The 23,073-nt window shown below is 50.5% G+C and overlaps 1 protein-coding gene across 1 annotated transcript in view; it reads right to left on the reverse strand.

Annotated features, from left to right (window-relative positions):
- Positions 1-23,073, reverse strand: part of ADAMTS17 (ADAM metallopeptidase with thrombospondin type 1 motif 17) — a 309,441-nt gene that overhangs the window by 95,896 nt on the left and 190,472 nt on the right. The window contains exons 13-14 of the mRNA XM_074400099.1: positions 7,830-7,996; positions 509-636 (exon numbers count right to left, since the gene is read on the reverse strand). Coding sequence (XP_074256200.1) covers positions 509-636; positions 7,830-7,996 — 295 coding nt within the window. The remainder of the gene's footprint in view (positions 1-508; positions 637-7,829; positions 7,997-23,073) is intronic.

The raw sequence follows: 23,073 nt of genomic DNA on the forward strand, positions 1-23,073 counted from the left end.
TCTCTTTTCTTAAATGACTTTTATCACTGTTCTAACCAGTGGCCGCCCAGCCCTCGATGTCTTTGGGACTATATGGCAGCAGACAGGGGCTCCCCGACAGGCAGGCGTGTCTATCTGCCTGGCTCCACCTGCACAGGAATTGGCTCCGTTCCACTGTCTCTTTCGCTCTAGACGGAGCCTAGCCTGTGCAGACATCCTCTGGGCGCCTCTTAGTTCCCTGCCTGCCTTCGCTTTGGTCATGACATCTAAAGCAGTTTTCAAAGTCTTAGAACACGCTGCACCTGTTCTTTCAGCCACCCCCACTCCTGCTGGCCTGCTGCTCATCACCGCTGAGCTAGGGGTGGTGCACCAGCCAACACTGGCTGGTGAGGCGGCAGCGATGGGGGCCTTCTAAGAAAATCCACTCCCCCCGGCCTCCGGAGGCCTCCGCTCTACCCACCCTCCCTGTCTGCAGAGAGACAGTCTCCCCTCCAAAGCCCCACCAAGGACCGAAGGAGAAGTACGTCACCTGGCACTTGCCGTGCACGCAGAGGTCAGTCTCGTAGGGTCCACAGGGTGTGCCATCCAGGACCCTGTCAGCCACCAGCAGTGGGGACTCCTTCCCGAGGGGCGAGCAGTAGAGTTCGCACGGCTTATCTGAGGAGGGAAAGGTTGGGAGATGTTGACGTGGGAAGGGGTGGGTGGGCCACGCGGGATGCAGGTACAGGTGGACGGTGGGAAACCCTGGGGAGGAGAGGTCAGCACAGGTGAACAAGAGTGCGTGAGCTCAGGTGCATGCTCCAGCTCCTGTGAACACAAGGCACAGCAAGTGGAAAAAGACCCACAGACTCAGGGGAATGACGGTGGTGGCCAGAGCTCTGCGGGGCTGTCTTCTCTCATCTCCTTATCCTTTGCAATGATGCATTTCCTTTTCCTTAAGCCATCAAATAAATCTGGCTAAACAAAGGAACAGTTGTGTGCTAATAGTTGAATAGATGCAGGGGTGAGCCAGAGCCACTCTTAGAGGAGGGAGGGGGAGGGGAAGGTGAACGAGAATGCCTCCGAGCTGAGGGAGCAGCCACAAGGATCTCCATGACAGTGGCTTTGCTAACAGCTTTACAGCTCCCCTAGCTGCTGTGCTATGGCGCGCGGAGATAGGAGCAGAAACTGAGTGGGAGTGAGGTACAAAGAGGACATGTGGGCTGCCAGAACAACTTCTAAGAGCCACACATGCACCCGGGCAGGGTGGAAACCTGGGTTTCCGCTGCTCCTGAAAGCACGTGACCTCCCAGAACATGCCCAGCTCCCATGCCTGTGCCCGGGATGTGCTCTGCTTGGAAATCCCTCATGGCACCTTGTCTTCTACCGCCCTGGAAGCTCCACCCCAGAGCTCTTCCCTCACGCCAGCTTTGACTTGGGGAGCACTGGCATCTTCACTAGGTTCTTCCAGTTAGTTGTGGGGAAACATCTGCCCGAGAGTAGCCTGGAGAGCTTAGGCTTCCCGGGTCAGTGGAGTAATGATGCCTCAACACTAACCACTCACCAAGCAGGGACTGAGCCCCTCCCTCATACAAGGCACTCGAGGGCACTGCCAGGGAAAGACAGACAAGTGATGTTTGCTTCTGAAGGCCCCAGTGGGCTCATGGCCAAGTGCACAGCAAATGCAGGATGAGGCCACATGTGACAGGTCTGATGGGAGCTGTCAGAGGGCTGGGTGCAGCCTGGAAGGAATGAGTCATTTCCCATGCTGGCAGGCTAGGGGCAGCTGTCCTTCCATTTGCAGGGAAGGACCTCAGGAGGTGGCTGTTGGAAGGAGAACTCTGGAAGATGGAGATGTACACTGAGATTAGCTCAAGAGGACTTGCTTGACAGGGTCAAAGAGGTCCCCTCTGGGCCCTGAGGTTCCCCAAGCATCTTGGGGAGCTGGTAGAAGAGATACAGCAACACAGCCCCCAGCGAGAAGTCTCCTCCACACACCGGACTGCCTCTACTGCTTCATCGAAAGCAAGGGTCCCATGGCCAAAGAGGTTTGAAATTGCGGATTTTAATTGCCTTTAGACTGAAATGCTGACTCTGTACTGGGAGTAACTGAGCTTTGAGGTGATTTGTTCCACAGCAGTCATAGTAAGGATGATGAAAGCATCAACAATATTTACTATCTACTGTGTGCCATGCAGCATGCTAAGTAGTGTCTATTCATTTCAGGTGGGTGCTGTCATCATCCCATTATACAGCCGTGCACGCGGGGCTCACAGAGAGTGCCCGACAGCTGGCAGGGCAAACCCCAGCCTCTTGGCTGCAACCTGGTTCTTTCTCCATCATTGCAATTTCCTCTCTAAACTGAGAACTCCTAGGACCAAAATTATCGAGGGCAAAGTGGCATTGCTAAGAATAAACCACCAGTTTCATGCATGTTTCTGGCTTCCAAGTGTATCTTCTGATCTGAGCAGAATGCAAGTGAGACTTGGGTAGAAAAGCAGAGGCTGTTTCGAGGCAAGATAGAAAGGCCAGATTTGGAAGGGATGAAGGCTGTTTATCTGGACTCTTTGGGGTGAGCAGAGAAATGGGGACTCTGCAAAGCAGTGGCCAACCTCAGCGGGAGGGATGCTGGCCATAACCCTCACAGGAACACACGCTCAGCTCCACCTGCATGCAGCCGCTCACCTGCAGACACTGCCCTTCACAGCTGGGATAGCCAGGGACATTCAGGCTCCAGAACAGAGTATAGAGGTGGGGCCTCCCTTCCCTGCTCAACCAAAACTCTCCGTTTGTCCATCTCCTCTTTGAGGCCTCTGCTTGGAATTCAGGGCACCCACATCACTAGCAAACTGTACGGTGTGATCTCCAAAGGGACCGAGGATAAGCTTTATAAAATGTGAGGTGGTGGTTCAGAAGGCCTTGAAGTTCTCTATTTCCCTCCAGGCTGCCTTAGGTAAAAAATTAACCGCCAGAACAAGTTCCCTGATTACTAGTAGGAAGGGGTGGGATTCGGCTTTGGGCATAGCATCAACACTCTTACATCCCCAGTAGCACAGGAAGAAATCGCATTTTCTTACAAGTTATACAACAAACCACACATTTGAAGGAAAGAAGCTTGGAGCATGCTGCCTGCATGCCTGGTGTGTGCCGAGATGCAATTCTGAGTGACACTGCACCTCTGAGTGATGCTACAATTCTGAGTGACTCTGAGTGACGCCGCAACCCTGAGTGACGCCGCAACTCTGAGTGACGCCGCAACCCTGAGTGACGCCGCAACACTGAGTGACGCCGCAACTCTGAGTGACGCCACAACCCTGAGTGACACCGCAACTCTGAGTGACGCCGCACCTGAGTGATGCTGCAACCCTGAGTGATGCCGCAACCCTGAGTGACGGCGCAACTCTGAGTGACGCCGCACCTCTGAGTGACGGTGCAACTCTGAGTGACGCCGCACCTCTGAGTGACGCTGCAACCCTGAGTGACACCGCAACTCTGAGTGACACCGCAACTCTGAGTGACGCCGCACCTCTGAGTGACGCCGCAACTGAGTGACACCGCAACTCTGAGTGACGCCGCAACTCTGAGTGACAGCGCAACTCTGAGTGATGCCACAACTGAGGGACACCGCAATTCTGAGTGATGCCACAACTCTGAGTGACGCCGCAATTCTGAGTGACACTGCAATTATGAGTGACGCCGCAACTGAGCGCTGCCGCAATTCTGAGTGCTGCCACGATTCTGAGTGACGCCGCGATTCTGAGTGACGCCACGATTCTGAGTGATGCTGCAAAGCCTGGGGCCAGTCTGGCTTCTTGCTGGCCTGCCTGGCAGCAGGACTTCCGCTTGGCTGGAGGAGGTCACAGGCAGGGCAGGGAAGATGGGCTCAGATGCCTTAGAAGCCACACGATCTCATCTGCCTGCTGGTTTGGAACATTCCTCTGCAGTGAAGACGCTCATGGCTCTCCACATTCTTGCTGCTCTCTGTCTCTGCCAGCAGTTAGGAGGTCTTTGTATGATGGAAACACTGCTTGTGAGTTCATCACAGCACTCATCCCAGCTGCCTGATCCTCTGTCAGGGGATACATGCTGAGGAGGCTACTCAGACTCCTGTCCCCCAAAGCTGCCCGCCTGGCCTCATCAGTCCCAGGCAGCCAGGCCTCCATGGATTTGACCAGCAATGAGCACCTATCCATAGGTGGCCCATTCCTCATCTCTTTCCTGGGAATTGAGTACTGAAATTCACATGCAGAGAAGTGGTTGATGAATCCCAAAGAAGGCTATACTCCCTTCTATGTAATTTAAAAATCCAGAAAGCTCTTACAACTGTTTAAGTGTTCTCTTCCATTTGTGGCAAACACATTTGGCGGCAAAACCAGGCTGGACTCATGTCAGCTCTTGGTAGTGTCCGTCCTCCTTCATGAGGTTATCTGGTGGGCAGACCCACGTGTTTGACTATGGGGTGCTTTCCTGGAACCCACCAGGGATACAGATATTTGGTTGATTTGAAGACATAAAATGCTCTGAGACCTGAACTGTATGTGGTCCCAAAGGATCTAGATGAGGGATGTGTATTTACGTAAGAGGTGCCATGGGCTACCTTACCAGCTTGCACGTGGACAAGTTCTGAGAAAACTTGTGGGTGCAGGGGGTGTGACTACCAAATGCAAGCAGCAGAGACCGCGGAGCTACGGTCCTGACATCTCTGGCTTTGCAACAGCTTCCCTTGTTTTCATTAAGCATCCCCAGCTGGCTTGGCGGAGCTGGAGTCAGAGAGCCCTAACCATTATTCCCCTCACCCCCACAGAGGCTCAGACCTGGGTTCTGCTGTGCCAGGCAGGAGGAGCTGGGAACGCACAGCCATGGCCAGACGCAGCCTCTGCCAAGCTCTCTGACACTTTGGTGGGCCCGCGGCCTGCTGGCCTGGGCAGGGAGGACTGAACTCTTGAAGGTTTCCACTTCAATGAGATTCCACGGGGAAAGCAGAAACAGGGTGGGTTTGGCAACATGCCATCTTAATGGGTTTCTGTCTAGAGGCTTTTCCACTTAGAAATATTTTCTAAGGAGAGTCTTTGTCTTCTTTTGGAGGTGGGATGGATTTTGTGGTCCTGAATCCTCCCTTGGAAAAATCTACCTCTGCAAGAATTCTTTTTTTTTTTTTTTTTTTTTTTAAAAGGAGAGAGAAAAAAGAAAAAAATACGGCTTCCCCTCTCTTGAACTGTGTGTCACTCGCCAAAGAATTCCGTGGCGATAGCATTGCTATGAATAGGGCAGTCATAATGGGCTTCAGAAGAGCCCAGAGCCCAACCGCAGGAATCGTTCCTATCACGGCTCAGCTAGAACTGTACCTTCTGTGAACAGAGTTTGCAGAGGTACACTTAGAATCCGTATTCTCCCCTTGCCTTCTAAATTGGCCGTTTATTACTTGTTTTTACCTTTTGTGGAGTGCTCCTTTAAAAAACGCTGGCTTCTGTTTAGATTTGAGAGAGAAATGCAATTCCCTGCAGATGCAAGAGGTCAGGACGATTCTACCCAAGAGGAGGCCGTGTCTAGTTACCTGTGCAAAGCCCCGAGCTTGGGGTCTCTCCTTCAAAGGCGAGATACTTACTGCCTGTGAGCTGTCCGTATCAAACGGGGCTGCGCTTTTCACATGAAAGGCAGTAGCACTCCAGGGACAATAGCTTACAACTTGGGCACAGAGGACAGAAAGTAAGTGGGTGAAAGGTCACGTTCCCAACCCAAGCAGCTCCCCAAAGAGCTGCACCGCAAGGCTTCCTGGGTGGAGGACTGGGGCAGACTGAAGTCCCAGCCACTGTGGTGATAAGGCAAACAAAGTCCAGCCATCCACAAGTGGTCAGAAGGAAAACCCAAGTTTAATCTGGACTTGGAGAAATCTGTGGAAACACAGACACTGCAGTGGGATTTCTGCACCGAATACACGAGGCAGAAGCACTGAAAACTGAAGCAGGCAACGAGGAAAGAACACCTGGTGCACGAAGTCGAGCTGAAATCTCAAGAGCAGAGTCTGTCCCAGACCTCCCCTCCTCTTGCTCCTGCGAAGTGGGAGCGGACAGGAAAGAGGTCTACAAGCATCTTCTTCTGGCCTGCTGGGGAAGGCTGAAGGTTCGGAATCCGAGCTGCTCGTGAGAACCAGCCGCTTCTAATGAGAACTAGACAAAGGGCAGCTCTCTCACTTCCAGTTAGGGGTCTGCGTGTGGCTGACACAGCAGAGGCCTCCTGCCACCCCCTGCCACCTCCCGCCACCTCCTGCCACCTCCCGCCACCTCCCGCATCTGCTTCACAGCCAGGCAGAGAGAGGCGAGGGCCCGTGTGCAAGTGCGTGGCCCCAGACACACTGTTCTTTTTAGGAGGGCAGGTCTCCACTCTCCCTCATCTGCAGGGAAAGGTGAGGATGCCAAGGCGTTTCTCGTGAATTCTGCCGGCTAGCTGATGGCGCAGCTACAGTACACAGTCCCCGAAGGTGGTGCTCTTTTTACAAAAGGACAATGGCAGATCAGGGGCTCCCTAAAACTTTTAATGAGTCCTCATCTGAGTGGGCTGCTGTGACCTGCTACAATTTAGAGCATCACATGTGGCTTTACGAGTCAGCTCAAAGAGGACTGGTCAGGCTGTTAAAAGCTGCAGATCTGAGGCTGCTCTTGCAGAGACGCCTGGGCCTCCCCTCACACAGCTGCGCACACCAGAACTGGCAACAGCAGACCTCGGAATGCAGATTTCAAAGGCTCTTCCCATCACAGGGAAGAAATCCGAGACCTGGCATCAAAACGTCATTCTTCGGCAAAACATTTTTGAGGCGCTCTAAAAATCAAGCCCAGTTTCCTAAGTTCTTAAAGGTCCCCGACTCCACACCCACGAAGTCATGCACGCTGTCGTCTTCCAAGGCTGGAAGCCAGACGATAGCTGCCTATTTTCTCTGAGTCAGCTGCTCTGGAACTGAGGTCAGCTTCTGCCCTGGCCTCTTGTCAGTTACAGGCGCTTAGAGGTGTCCTGGAACCTCATTCCCTCTCATCTTCTGCATAGCCTGTTTTGTGTATTAAGTGAGACAATGTATGCAGGGCTAACTTGTATCTTGTACACGAAGTACTGATAAACGGGCTCATATCATCATTACAACACAAAGTCTTACTTCCTAAAGAAGAACGGTTTTAAGTGAAAAAAAAAAAAAAACCCCAACAACCCCAAAATGGGCCATGGGGTGTCCTTTTCTATTAAGGATGTTAATTAAGCAGACATGACAAATGTATCCATGACACAGCACCTAGAACTTCATCAGCAACCAGAAATGCCTGCAGGGGCCCAATGGAGCGGTCTCTTGATTTGGGAGAAAGCTCTTGGGAAGAAAATGTGACCCATACTTATTATCATCTTTCCCATGTTGTCACCTATTCTCAAAATGTCCCCCAACATCCTGGCCAAGGATTAAGAGCCAATCCAAAATAAACCAAGAGAAGCCATGCAGGGGAGCGTTCACACCGGGAAGCCAGACAGCAGCCACGGCACACCATGCTGCTGCTGTGAAGCCTTGCTCTCCTCAGCCTTGCCCTGGGTCCCTCTGCACATGGTGCCAGGGGCAGGATGCCAGCACAGCCTCCTCACTACAAATGGGGCTGCAGGATGCATCTGGCCTGCTGCCTGCTTCCACAGCTGCAGCTGAAACATCTCAGAGTTGGGTCATTCAAGGTCAACCTTCCCCGACTCACAGAGCTGGGCCACAGCTGACCTGGGCAGAGGACTGGGGTGTCTTGCCGGGTTGGTTTGGGAAAGGGGTGTCCCCCAGCTTCCCTAGGTGGTTTTTATGTTCCTGGGGGGGGGGACAGGAGGCTGCCACACAAGGACATGCCATATGCCTTTACCATCAACCACCACGGCAGTCAGCAGGCCCTTCTTCTTGCTGCTCAGCCGGTCGTGCGCCTGGCACTGCTGGTCCCGGAAGCTGGGCAGACCCTTGGGGCAGGGCAGGTTCTCGCAGACCGCATGCTCCACACTGGCACCCAGGCAGTGTGCGCCTCCAGGCCCAGGGCTAGAAGGAAGAAGAAGGCCTGTATTAACCAGATGGTGCTACCGAAGAGCAGGAGAGCTCTGTTTCTGTCGCTCTTGCCGGGAGGAAGAAGAGGAGGGGGAAGGGGGCAGGGCAAGATTTCCAAAGCAACATCCTCCACACACCCACAACCCCAGACCCACACTGCCGGCAAGCTGAAGTGAGCCCTCTGAAAGGTGCATCCGGGAACTGGGAATCATGGAAGCAGAAGGCAGTGAGTATCAGTTCAGCAAGATCCACATGTTGTGTCCTGCATCTGAACTTAAAATTTGGCCATGGGTAACAATGAAAACCCAAGGGACATCTTTGGAGTGTGTGTGTATGTGTGTGTATGTTTTGCAAGGGTTTCCTCTGAAATGAATACTTTTTTCGGGGGGTATGGAGTCTTGCTCTGTCGCCAGGCTGGAGTGCAGTGGCACGGTCCTCGGCTCACTGCAACCTCTGCCTCTCAGGTTCAAGTGATACTCCTGCCTCAGCCTCCCAAGTAGCTGGACTACAGGCATGTGCCACCATGCCCAGCTAATTTTTGTTTATATTTTTAGTAGAGACAAGGTTTCCCCATGTTGGCCAGGATGGTCTTGATCTCTTGACCTTGTGATCTGCCCACCTTGGCCTCCCAAAGTAGTGGGATTACAGGCATAAGCCACTGTGCCCGGCCTGAAATGAAGACCTTTAAATGGCCCACAGGTATACTCTGGAGGTTAAGTTTCAGGAAGAGCAAATACATAGCTTGTTTACATTACAATGAAAAGAATAAGAACAACGAGTTAACCTGCTCATGGGCTTTGAGGGGAGACCAGTTAGATCCGGGCTGAGCTCCCTTTACTTGGGCAGGTGTGACACCACACAAGTTAATGCTGTGGTCTTGGGGCCTAGACGCTCTGTGCTGAGGCTGGGGTTTTAAGCCATTCTGGAGACCCAGGCTGTGTTCACTGGCCAAGTCCACACGTGTGAGGGCCTGGCTGCCAATGCATGGCTCTGCCCTGTGTTTCTGCAAGGCCCTAGGGTGTCCTTGGAGGACCCAGGCTTGGGCAACCTCAACGGTTCCATTGATTTCCACGATGCCAAGAACATCATGATGGAATAAGCTTTCTCATCCACTCCCATGCCCCCCTATACTTTTTATTGAAATTCAGCCTATGAAAGAAAGGGGCATCCATCCATCCAAACTGTTCTACACAACGAATTTCCAAATCACAAACACCTGTTGGCCAAATGTCATCTCAACACACCAGCCATTTCCTTTGCATATTTCTTTTTCTTCCTTTGTCATTTTTTCATGTTCAGAGAGCAAGGCCACCCTGCGATTGTTGCTTTAGGGAGAGATTTAAGAGCAGAAAAGGGCAGAGCTTTCAGGCTTTTGTGTCAAACAAGTCTGCACCAGGGGTTGAAAAGCTGTTTCTGAGAAGGGCCAGACAGTGAATATTTTCGGTTTTGTGGGCCATACAGTCTCCAGCCACTCATCTGCCACTTTAGCAAAAAAGCAGTCTAGAGACAACATGTGAAAGAACAGGCATGGCTGCAACCCAATAAAACTTTATTAAATACCCGGTGGTAAGCCAGATTTGGCCTGTGGAACCTAAGTTTGCCAGCTCCTGATCTACACAGATGTCTTGGAGAAAATGTACTGGGGAGAAAGTGCCCTTTCATACTTCTGTCTGCCTCATATACACCAGAAAATAGTTCCCTCCCCCAGGAGAAGAGGAGACCCAGGGAGATTAAACCTGCTGGTGGCCCCACAGTGGGGCCCTGAGCTCTGGTCTTCAAGTAAGGCAACAGCTAAACCTCTAGAAGGTTTATGGGGTCTGAGAACTAAGGGACCTTGTGCTCTGCTTCCTGTCTAGAAGGCAAGGGAGGCAGTTTCAGAGAATGACTGCATGGTGTGTTTAGGCAGAAGGAGCCTCAGACAGCCTCCCCAGGAACCTGGGCCCAGGTACCAGTTGCAGACAAAATGAATTATGAAGCACAGGGTGGAACGAGCAGAAAGGGGTGACCCCCAAGAACCACACGGATGGTCAGGAGAAACATCACTCCGGCGATAAGTGAGTCCCCATGAGTGGACACCAGAGAAGGAAGGAGCGAGGCAGCAGAGGCACACTGGCCCAATGTTTCAGGCTGAGCTGGCCCCCACAAAACTATGCCAAAGTCCTAACCTCTACTGCCTCAGAGTGTAACCCGATTTAGAAATAGGGCCAACAGGGCACAGATATAATTAGATAAAAGGAGTCCCTACTGGAGTAGGTTGAGCCCCTAATCCAATATGAAGTGTCCTTATAAAAAGGGGACATCTGGAGATACACAGACACACACACACACACACACACACACACATAGACACAGACACACAGACAGACACACACACACACACACACACACACACACACAGAGGAAAACACCATGAGAAGATAAAAACAGAGACTGGAATAATGCTTCTATACTCCAAAGAATGCCAAAAATTGTCAGCAAGCCACCAGAAGCTGGGGGAGAGGCCTGGAACAGGTTTTTCCTCACATCCCTCAGGAGAAACCAACCTTATCAACACCCTGGTTGGACTTCCAGCCTCCAGGACTGTAAGACAGTAATTTCCGGTTGTTTAAGTCACCTGGTTGGGGTTCTTTGTTATGGCAGCCCCAGGAAACTAAGGAACTGGACGACACAAGGACCAGACGCTCCTCGTGGAACTTAGATCCAGACTCAGGGAAAGTGGGGCAGTAGCTGAAGTCATGAGGAACACAGCGTGGACAAGGAGTATGAAAATACAAATGAGGTCGGTTTGCAGAAGAAGAAAGGCAGCTACATTCCCTACACACTTGAGTGTAGCCTGCCATTGGTGAACAGCATGTGATTAACTTCCTGAGTTGTTATCGAGCTTCCTTTTACCTACGGTTTCATCCCTTTCCAAAAGCTGACTTCTCCAGTTTTACATCTACCTAACCCACATACAACAACTACCTCTGCCCCGACAGTGAGGAGGTGGAGAGGAGGTAAGATGCGATGTGATGTAAGAGAAGTGGATCCAGAAGAAAGTGGGTGGAGGTGGACCCACAGGGTATCCCGCGTGCCTCGGGACACCTCCCTCCAGATCTGCTTACGCTGCTGCTTCTCCATGTCAACTTCTCCAACAGGCAGTCTCTATGTGGCCCCTTATTTAGCTCACAGCCCCACAGTCCCCACTTCCCACCTCCTAACCCTCTGTCCTTGAGGCCACCTTCACCCTGAAGCCTGTTTTTCTTTCCTCCCTAGAGCATCTCCAAATCTTGTTCAGGTCTCTGCTATGCTGCTTACCATCAATCTTACGAAATGGAGAGCTGTCTTCCTCCTGTTCCTCTGGGAGGAACATTGTGCAGCGTGGCACAATGTTTCCTAGCCATTTCTGGTGGCTTTCTAAGTTCTCCTAAATGACGTTGCTTTTAAATGTCTTTGTGCTTAAATTTCTGGCTCCTAAAAGGGAAAAAGAGGAAAATCCTTCTTCTGTGTTCTCAGCAGAGAACATTGCACAGGATGGTCTTCCATAAACAGTAGTCAGACTGAAATGAACTGTATTACCAGAGCTTATCTTAAAATGAGAGAATGATGTCAGGGAAGAGAGCTGAGGAGGAGCACCAGAAATCCATATCTCCATCTAGACAATAATCACACTGGCAAAAACTATCTGAAGAAACCATTTTGCAACTGCAGTCTACTTAAAAGCTTGCATCTTCCAGGGGAAAGCCTGGCTGGTCAATTTCAATTACTTTTGCTCAATTTCAGCCTTTAGTGTGTTAGCAGCTCAGGCGGCTATGTCTGTGCTCTAATGCAACTTTCTGGAGTCAGGGTGAGCAATAAGAACCTTATCTTCCAAATAACTGTGTTCTGACAGTTGATTGCTACTTTAGATTGTCAAGGTGCAGATGCAGAAGATGGCTGACATTGCTGTAACCTCCATCAGGTGAAGTCCTTCAAAAAAAAAAAAAAAGACCTGATAAGACCTTAAGCTTTTCTTCAGGTTGACTCCTGATCCACAGATACCACCAAATCATAAAACAAAACAAAACACCCTGGGGAAGGGGTAGAATCTGCTTCTAGAGTTACCACATTTTATGATTTGAATGTCTAGTTTTTAATGAAAACATCACAAGGCATACAAAGAAACAGTAAAGTACGATTCATTCAAAAGAACAAAATACATTGGCAGAGCCTTTCCCTGAGAAAACCCAGATGCTGGCCCAGCTAGACAAAGACTTTAAAACAATTGTCTTATAAGTGCTCAGGGGCCGGGCGCGGTGGCTCACGCCTGTAATCCCAACACTTTGGGAGGCCAAGGCAGGTGGATCACGAGGTCAAGAGATGGAGACCATCCTAGTGAACATGGTGAAACCCCATCTCTACTAAACATACAAAAATGAGGTAGGCATGGTGGCACGTGCCTGTAATCCCAGCTACTCAGGAGGCTGAGGCAGGAGAATTGCCTGAACCCAGGAGGCAGAGGTTGTAGTGAGCCGAGATTGCACCATTGCACTCCAGCCTGGGTAACAAGAGTGAACCTCCGTCTCAAAAAAAAAAAAAAAAAAAAAAAAAAAAGTGCTCAGGAACCAAATGAAGGCATAAAGACAGGAAGACAATGTACAAACAAAATCAGAGTATCTATAAGGATATGGGAATTAAGGAAACAAATATAAATTTTAGAACTGAAAAGTGTAAGAAATGAAATGAAGAATCCACCAGTTCAGAGGAGATTTTAGCAGGCAGAAGAAAGAATTCACAAACTTGAATATAGGACAATTGAAATCATTCAGTCTGAGTAGGAAAAAGAAAAAAAAAAGGACAAAAGTCAGCAGAAATAATCTGTGGGACAGCATCAAGTGGATCAACATATGCGCTATGAAGGTCTTGGGGAAGAGAGAGAGAAAGCGGTAAAAGGTTATTTGAAGAAATAATGCCTGCAAGTTTCCAAATGTAAAGACATAACTCTACAAATTCAAGAAGCTTGAGAAATTCCAAGAAGGATACAAAGACCCACACTAAGACACATTATAATTAAATTGCCAAAAGACAAAAAAAGAACCCTGAAAGCAGCAAGAGAAGTGACACATCCTATACAAGGCATCTTGAAAAAGATTATTAGTCAATCTCTTACCAGAAAACTTGAAGGCCAAAAAGAAGTGGGCTTATGTATTCAAAGTGCCTAACAAAAGAATTGTCAACAAGGAATTCTATATCCACATAACTGTCCCTCAAAGATGAAGGTGGAAATTAAGACATTCCCAGATAAACAAGAAATGGAGAAAGTTTGTTACCACTAGACCTGCATTACAATAAATGCTAAAGGGAGTCCTTCAAGTTCAGATGAAAGGATATTAGCCGTACCCTGAATAGAGGAGGAACAGGCTCTTCTCCCTGGTCCTGGTATGCGGCTTCTCTCAGCATGCTTCCTTAGTGGCCTGTGATGCATTCCACCTCCCTGTTGGCAGCATTCTCCTGTACTCCAGTGGGTAGCTTCCAAGCACACCAACTTTTTGGACAAATTCCTAACCTGGTCTAAGATGTAGTTTCTTCCCTTGGACACCTTAAGAGTGGCTTCTCAGAGAGTTCCACCAGCAGAGAACCTCTGTCAGCCCCTCCCTCACTGAGTGGGCCCCAGGGGCGCCCTCTCTAACAAGGTCCAAGTAAGTTCATCCCTGGATGGAACTGTGGTAGAAGCTACTGTCTGCCCTTCACAGTAGCTGTGTGTGGGTCACCGTCACCCAGATTTGTTCCTCCCTTGGGTGCTCTGCCTCAGACCTAAAGACAAGGGGTGCTATCTGTATCTGCTCTTCCTGTATTCTTTAGAGTTCTCTTTAACTCTTAGTAGATAAGTTCCCATTACTCCAATCACCTGTTACGGCTAACATTTCCTTAAACTTTCCCTGATTAAAAATATGACCAAAGGAATTGATTTTCTTCAGTTTAAGTCATGATTTTTAACAACATGAGAAACAAAGAAAAGCAATCCACTAGGTACATGATTTGCGACCTAAATAATCCCAAATGCTATGCGGCAGGACCCTGCATGTGGCCTCTCATTTTTATGACTGTCTCTGTAACACAAGGCCTCTACAGTAACCATGACATCAGTGAGGGCCTCCTGCATGTGCGGCTGACCTCCAAACAACGTGGGGGTTAGAAATGCTGATCCACCACACACAGCAGAAAATCCACATAGAACTTTTAACACTCCCAAAACTTAACTATTAGTAGCCTACTATTATCTGGAAGTCTTATTAATCACGTAAAGTTAATCGACACGTTTTATAGGTTATTATGTGTTCTATACTATATTCTTACAGTAAAGTCAGCTAGAGAAAAGGTTAAGAAAATCATAAGGAAGAGAAAATGTATTTCCTATTAAGTGGAAGTGGATCATCATAAAGGTCTTCACGTCGGCTGGGCTGAGGAAGAGAAAGGGTTGGTCTTGCTGTCTCAGGAGCAGGAGAGGCAGAAGAAAACCCACGTGTAAGTGGACTTGCAGTTCCAACCCATGTTGTTGTCACGTGTGGCCGTTCACAGCATCTGGGCCTCAGTGAGGGGAGATGATACAAGGGCATGGAGCCTGCCTGGTGGTCTGCCACTTTTGGCCTAATCGTTTACGATCACCTTCGTGTTTCATTGGAAAAACGATATTAGGAATGTGTTTTGGAGGCACTGGTGTTGCAGAGAGACTGGTTTTTCTTGGGCAACTGCACGTCCAGCCGGACGGTGGTCAGCACGTTTTACGGAGCGGAGTCAACTATACGTTGCTCCTGAGACAACAGAAAGAGGCACCCTCCATCTGTGGCATCGAGAAGACAGAGGAGAATCCTTGCCGGTGAAGGCGTGGCTGGCAGGGTTCCCACAGATGGCTTCCTGACAGAAGTTCGGAGAGAGGACTCCAGGGAGGTCCCAACTTTCCCAAGGACCCCTCACTGGGCTGGGAGGAGGAAGCTTGAATTGTATGGACACAGGGGCTTCAGGAGACGTGTGTGGGGCCAGCACGTGTAGCAGGGGACCAGATCCCCAGAAGCGAATGGAGACCCTCACACAGGCTCAGGAGCAGAGGGTGGGGCTCTTACTCGGCCTGGAAGCTGCTGTCAGCTACACAGGGAGGAGAAAAACAAAACCCATCTAGGGAGACTAGAAGGACAGAAAGCAAGCTTGACACGGCCAAAATCAGGAGCAGCTCATACCGGAGAATCCTGAGAGCGGGATCCCTTCCTAGGAGACGGAGGCGGGCCCCGTCCTTCCCTGAGCCTCTCCCGTGAGCGGGGTGGGCACGGCCTGCGGGGCTCCACGGCAAGGCTTTCCCGTGAGGCCTTTAGGTGCAAGCCAGCAAGCTGCAGTCTCATCCTGAAATGAGGACTGACCCCTGAGGAATGGGAAGAAACTTCAAGGAAAGAGGCACTTTCACATAAACAGCCATCATAAAGACAGCCAACGTCCCCAGAGGGCTCCCAATTGGCCAGCCCTTCTAGCCATGACTTCACGAAATCCACACCCAGAATCAGAAGGTGCCCCTGACTGCATCCTTTGGGTGAGGGAACCAACGCTCCAACAGGGGACATAACCACTTGGCTGATGAGCAGGAGGTGGAGAGAAGCAACGTAGCGTGCAAGAGCCTCCTGGACCCAGCAGGAACAGGGGCCCGCTTCTGGGAGGGGCTGCCCATCAGCCACCACGAGGCCTGAAGGACGGCCCGACTCACTGACCAGTCATCGGGGTGTGATGGTTTTTTAAAAATTTGCATCTTTACTATCAGTCAACGGTGTCTAGTTTTTCTGTTCTAGAACTTTCTAGATATGAAGAGAAAAGAAATGTGGGTGTGTTGCCCGCAGGTCAGTGGTTAGCAGGTATATCCCTCTGGGCTTTTTTTTTTTTTTTGAGACAGTCTTGCTCTGTCTTCCAGGCTGGAGTACAGTGGTATGACCTCGGCTCACTGCAACCTCCACCTCCTGGGTTCAAGCGATTCTTGTGCCTCAACCTCCTGAGCAGCTGAGATTCGAAGCATGCACCACCACGCCTAGCTAACTTTTTTATATTTTGAGTAAAGACAGGGTCTCTCCATGTTGGCCAGGCTGGTCTCGAACCCCTGGTCTTAAGTAATTCCCCCGCCTTGGCCTCCCAAAGTGCTGGATTACAGGCGTGACCCACTGTGTCAGGCCTGTTCTAGGACTTCCTAAACATGAACAAAACAGAAGCTTGGATATAAAACCAAATGGCTTATATGTGTACTTCAGAAAAACAGGACATCCAAATGGCAAATAAGGACACAGATATTCAGCCTCACTGTTGATGAGTAAAGTACAAACTCCCCAGCCAGATACTGCTACACACGCATCACGACGGCCCAAATGGGAGAGAATTACTGACAGTACCGGTGTCACTGCGGACGCAGGGGGCAAGTGGAAAGCCACCCCAGCCACGGCGGTGGAGATGGCATGGTCGCTCTGCAGAGCTGGCAGCTGTCATGTGGTCACACATGCACGCCCCAGAGGCCAGTATCTGCTCTCCTGCTGCACTGACACGTCTGCACGTGTGCCCCAACACACACGTGCCACGGTGATGGGCAGCACTGTGCATGGAGCTGTGCTTCTCTGTATATTTATTATACTTGAAGTTCTGGAGTACACGTGCAGATCGTGCAGGTTTGTTACACAGGTATACACGTGCCGTGGTGGCGATTTGCTGCAGCCATCTCCCCGACATCTATGTTAGGTATTTCTCCTAATGCCACCCCTTCCCTATCCTGACCTCCTGCTATCCCTCCCCTAGCCCCCCAGCCCCCAGGCCCCAGTGTGTGATGCTCCGCTCCCTGTGTCTGTGTGTTCTCCTTGGTAAACACCCACTTCTAAGTGAGAACATGGGTGGTGGTGTTTGGTTTTCTGTTCTTGTGTCAGTTTGCTGAGAACGATGGTTTCCAGTTTCATCCACGTCCCTGCAAAGGACGTGAACTCATTCTTTTTTGTGGCTGCATAGTATTCCACGGTGTATATGTGCCACATTTTCTTTATCCAGTCTATCACTGATGGGCATTTGGGTTGGTTCCAAGTCTTTGCTATTGTGAACAGTGCCTTCATAAGTTTGTTTAAAAATAAAAGAGTAAGGTAGAGAGAAACTGAAAGTGTCAAGAGGAAGGTGAGCTCTAGCCCAGTCTCCCAAGCCCCTGCAGCACAAGGACCCCCTCCTGCTGAGGTGGAGTCCTCGATGCCTTGACAGACCCCAGCGCAGGGCACAGAAGCAGCTAAGGTTTGCTGAGATCAACAGGACTACACGGCAGAACATCTGCCCCTTTCTTGGAGGGCAGGCAGAGAGGTAACATCAAGGTAGGTGGGGAGAGAAAGAGGCCGCTGTTTGTTTTCAGGTTTGCTGTATTAAATGAAGACAGACCAGAAGATAAAGTCACAACAGCAATTCAGAGCAGCCTCACCATCCAGAGACACAGGGTGCTCAGTCAAGAGCTGGCAGTTCCAGCCCCTGCCCTGGCGTGGCGACTCCCGGCTCTGTGAGCTCTGAGAAGAGAGGAGGCAAAGCCACAGGGTTTCAGAAGCGCTGCCGAGCTGCTCACGCACCGTCGGGCAGCAGACTTCCCAGTTTGAAGGCCTCCTCTGAAATGTGTCCAAGTAACTCATGTAACTTATGCTTCAGTGTAGAATACTTGAATCTTAAAAAATTATCCGTATCAACGCCAGGGCGCTGGCACACTGAAAGCACACAGATGGAGTTTTACTGTGGAAGCAAAAACCAATTACAGGCACACGACCTGACCCCAGCCGTCCGCCCGCTGTCCTCGAGGGCTAGCTGCTCTCCTCTCCCTTGCCGGTGCACGTGGGCTGCCTCTCACGGCGACCCTGCCGTGTTCCAGCCCGGCTCTGCACTCCGCTCACCTGCCCGGGCTGCATGTGCTGGGATGCTGACGGCTTTTCACACGAATTCACCTGAGCCTTCTTCCCCTCCCTCCCCAGCCCTCTCCTGCACACAAACTGTCCATGGGTAACAGAAGGTGAATTAGAGACGCATTTTCTCTCTTGTAGTCTCCTGACCGTAACTTCCACCAACAGCGACATCAATTATGGCAAGAAAGGCAAGGCCTAGGAAGCTGGTTAAAAAACACTGATGGTTCCTCCGGCCTCCACGTCAGCTAGCAAAAAAAAAAAAAAAATTCCAAGAGCTATGAAGACCAAGACTGAAAAAAACTGATTGCGTGTGGAGGGACTCTCTTGCCAGTATTTTTGGACAGTGAATAAACCAGCTGCAGAAGACAGGGAATGGAGCCAGGAATAGAAAGTAAAGGGGTGAGGAGGGGGTTGTGGGAGCTTTCCAAGCCTGAGACCTACATCACCGTGAGATTGGGACATCCTTGAGAAATCTCGAGGCAGGAGGCCTGGTTACTGAAGCAGTGAGACAGGGAGACGACATTGTTTTCGTCAGAGCCTGGGTCCAAGGCCCTGGTCAGCTGTGCTTTGTAACAATTACCACATCAGGGCATCCTGCAGAAGCAGGCTAGAGACTGCAGCTGGACTTCATAAAACACGTCCACATCCTGCATCTCTTTGGGAAGTCCCCAAGACGGCTGCTAATACACCCACCCAGGGTCTTCCCATTCACCTGGGCTGGGTCCACGGGGGCAAAAAACTCCAGTGAAAACTACAAGGGATTAAAAATCATTCTATTACAAAGACATGCACATGTATGTTTAATGCGGCACTATTCACAGTAGCAAAAAATTGGAACTAACCCAAATGCCCATCAGTGATAGACTGGATAAAGAAAATGTGGCACATATACACCATGGAATACTACACAGCCATAAAAAAGGATGAGTTCATGTCCTTTGCAGGGACATGGATGAAGCCGGAAGCCATCATTCACAGCAAACTGACACAAGAACAGAAAACCAAACACTACATGTTCTCACTCCTAAGTGGGTGCTGAACAATGAGAACACATGGACATGGGGAGGGAAACACCACATGTCGGGGCCTGTCGGGAGGTGGGGGGATAGGGGAGGGACAGCATTAGGACAAATACCTAATGTAGAGGACAGGGTGATGGATGTAGCAAGCCACCATGGCACATGTATATCTATGTAACGATCCTGCACGCTCTGCACGTGTATCCCAGAATTGAAAGTATAATTGTAACGATCATAAAAGAAAACTCTTTGGGAAAAAAGACCATGTTGTTCTGTTCACAACAGAAAACAGAGCTGCACTGTCACTGCAAAGGTTCCAACAGACTACCAAGGGGTAAATATTACAGGAGCAAAAAGGCATGGCTTCTCTTACTGGGGAGAAACTGCAGCTGTCTGAACTGGGTTGTGTCCGGGATCCTCCCATAGCAAAATCCTTGAGTAACCGCGGACGGGCAGAGCAGGAAGCGCAGGGGCAAGCTAAGGAGAGGGAGCCAGCACTGGGGTGGGAACGCCGCGGTGGAGGAGCACAAAGGAGGCTTCGAGGCTGCAGACGGCTGGATGGTGGGTCCCCCACCCCCGAAAGGCAGGCCCACTTGGAACCTGCAAATGAGACCTTATTTGGCAAAAGGGTCTTGGCAGACTCATGAAGCGAAGGATCCTGAGATCATCCTGGATTCGGGCGGGCCTAATCCAACGACAAGCATTCTTCTAAGGGGAGGAAAGGCGAGAGGACACATGGAAAGACCACAGGAAGTCAGAGGCAGAGAGAGAGGTGGGACGTCTCCAAGCCAGGGAGGCCAAGGGTTGCTGGGAGCCGCGAAACCGAGTCACCCCTGGAGTTTCAAGAAAGAAGCAACTATGCTGACACCCTGACTGTGGACTTCTGGTTTCTAGAGCTGGGCTCCCAGCCTGGCCGGCCACAGCCTCGCTGTGTGACCCTGGGCAAGCTACCAAACTTCAATATGATTCAGGTTTGTTTTTGTTTTTAATAGAGATGGAGTCTCGCTCTGTGTGCTCTGTCACCCAGGCTGGAGTGCAGTGGCACGATCTCAGCTCACTACAACCTCCACCTCTCAGGTTCAAGCGATTCTCCTGCCTCATCCTCCTGAGTAGCTGGGATTACAGGTGCGCACCACCATGTCGAGCTAATTTTTGTATTTTTAGTAGCGACAGGGCTTCACCATGCTGGCCAGGCTGGTCTTGAACTCCTGACCTCAGGTGATCCACCCGTCTCAGCCTCCCAAAGTGCTGACACTACACGCGTCAGCCACTAGGCTGGGCCCCCTGATTGTTTTTTTTTTGTTTTTCTGTACAATGAAGACAAAAATAATACCTCTTCCATAGGGCTGCACTCCATGATTTGCTACATAAACGCCTAAGTGAACCCGGCGCATGGTGTGGGTCTGCTGCATTCACCACCCTTCTCACCACCAAACATGGAGGAGGTGGAAAGGACGCAAGAGGAAGCTGCGTGGCTTCAGGGGCTTTGCGTGGCTTCAGGGGCTTTGCGTGGATTCAGGGGCTTTCCGTGGCTTCAGGGGCTTTGCGTGGATTCAGGGGCTTTGCGTGGATTCAGGGGCTTTGCGTGGATTCAGGGGTTTTGCGTGGATTCAGGGGCTTTGCGTGGATTCAGGGGCTTTGGGTGGATTCAGGGGCTTTGTGTGGATTCAGGGGCTTTGCGTGGATTCAGGGGCTTTGCGTGGATGCAGGGGTTTTTGTGGATTCAGGGGCTTTGCGTGGATTCAGGGGCTTTGGACTCTAGCAGTGCATGGATGGTGGTGCTGTTTACTGAGAGGGGAGATGTGGGCTGGGGAAGGAGGCCCCAAGTTAGAAAGGGTCGTGTTTGAAGTGTCTGGGGGAAAAGCAAGAGGAGGAGGCGGGACTGCATCCCTTGTGGTAGGCAGGAATTTTATTTGTCTTTGCTTCTTACTGCAGGCCCACACCTAGCAGAGTTCAGGCCCAGGCGAGGTTTACTTAAGGCTTCACCTTGGAAAGGCTTCACCAGGAAGGGGCGTGGGCTGGGAGGAGAGAGAACGAGACAGGCTCTCTCTGTTCCTTCCACCATCGCCCTGCCCCACAGGATGCCGCTGCTGGGCAGCAGAGACTGGACATGAAGGTGCAGCAATGCCTGTAACAATCCAATGTGCTGAGACCCATAAACCCTCAGCTGTCCGTGTGCCAAGGCCCTACAGATTCTCCCATTCCTCAGTGGTAACGCAGAGGAAAAAGCAGGGAGAGAACAGTCACGACCACCACAGCGAGGGAGAGCGGAGGGCCTGCTGAAGATGAGTGAGAGAGTTTTCCGACTTTGCAATTTACAGAACAGCCTCTCTCCTAGGGCCACTGGACCTGGAGGAATGGGGTGAGGATCCCAATACAAGAAACCTCATGGAAGGGAAGGCCAGGGAGAGTATCCGAGTGCAGCTGTCTGAAGGGGGCTGTGTGTGGGACCCTCCCACAGCAAAATGCTCCTGTGGTCTCCGAGAGTAACCGCGGGTGGGCAGGGCAGGAAGCAGTTCAGAAAGTGACAGCAGTCCAGCCAAGACACGAAGCCAAAAAGCTCCAAGTCTTGCCTTCAGGCTGCGCACGAGGGGCATCCCCTAGCTAAAGTCACCCCAAAAAAGCAGACAACACCGGTTCGCTTCAAAGAGGCGCCGACGGCATTTGCAGTGTTCAGAACTTCTTATTGTTGCAACTGTTGCCCTCACCTACAGACAATTTAAATGTTGACAGTCTCAGGACACTGGGTCCTTCAGGCATTCAGAGGTTCTGACTTCCTCCTTTTATAATGTTTACTGGATGTCACCGGTTATGGGATAAGAAACATCACATGCCAAGAAGACCAGTTTTCCACTAGGACCCACAAACTCCAATCACAAACATGGGGCACCCATGGCAACCCCTGACAATTTCTCTCTGCACTTAGCAAAGCCTGAGGCAGGGAAGGGCAATGAGTCCCATCCCCATTCTTCTGTCTGTGCTAACGAGAGGGGTTGCCTTCTAAATACACACCAAGAACTTTCTGCGCATTCCCATGAATTCTTCCAGGTTTTAGATGAAGAGAGAAGCACCAGCCGTCAGCGCTGTAAGAAGTTGTGGTGGGATGTGAAAATCTGTCTGTCCTGGCTTTGAAGCCCGGCTCTTCCAACTCTACCACGTCGGCTGCCTTTACTGTGCGGAACTAAGGCCTGGGAACAGAAGGGTCTTCCTCGAGGTCACATGACCATTAACCAACAAGATCAGGCCCAAATCTCAGCACCATGACGTCAAACCCAATGCTCTGTTCAGAGGGCCAGAGGTCAAACTATCAACATTAACACAGAGTAATGCAAAAACTGCCACCACTCTCTAATAGTTTCCCACCATTTAGCTAAACAGAGTTTCTAATCATCTACCCATCTATGCCCTTAATTAAAAAGTCATTTCTGGGTTGAACGTGGTGGCTCACGCTTGTAATCCCAGCACTTTGGGAGGCCGAGGCAAGCAGATCATGTGAGGTCAGAAGTTCGAGACCAGCCTGGCCAACATGGCAAAACCCCATCTCTACTAAAAATACAAAAATTAGCTGGCATCGTGACACACACCTGTAATCCCAGCTATTTGGGAGGCTGAGGTAGGAGAATCGCTTGAACCTGGGAAGCAGCGGTTGCAGTGAGCCAGAATCGTGCCACTGCACTCCAGCCTGAGGGACAAAGCGAGGCTCCATCTCAAAAAAAAGAACAGAAGTCATTCCTAATCAACTAATCACCTGCTATGTGCCCTGCACTCTGATGGGTGCTAGAGGGAAATGTTTTGGTAAGACATAATACATAATGTCAATTCCTGTAACATTGCTGGGAAAATCGTGTTCCTGTCACTGACTACACTAGGAGCATAAACCTTCCTTGAATCCAGAGGTTCCCAACACTGGCTGCTGTTGAGTCACCTGGGAAGATAAAATATCCAATTTCTGGGTCCCACCCCTAGTGTTCTGTGATTTGATCAGTCTGGGGTATGATCTGAGCATCAGGATTTTTAAACACAAGAGGCATTTGCTAATTATCTATCAACAGGACTTAATTGTGGCTATTTCTCTATAGTCATTATTTATAACCTGCTCACTTTCAGAACTGAGGTGATGCAACTGCTGATACACCAGGCATAAAAGAGACCATTA

This window comes from Saimiri boliviensis, chromosome 5 (genome assembly GCF_048565385.1).
Source record: "Saimiri boliviensis isolate mSaiBol1 chromosome 5, mSaiBol1.pri, whole genome shotgun sequence".
NCBI classification, from domain to species: Eukaryota; Metazoa; Chordata; class Mammalia; order Primates; family Cebidae; genus Saimiri; species Saimiri boliviensis.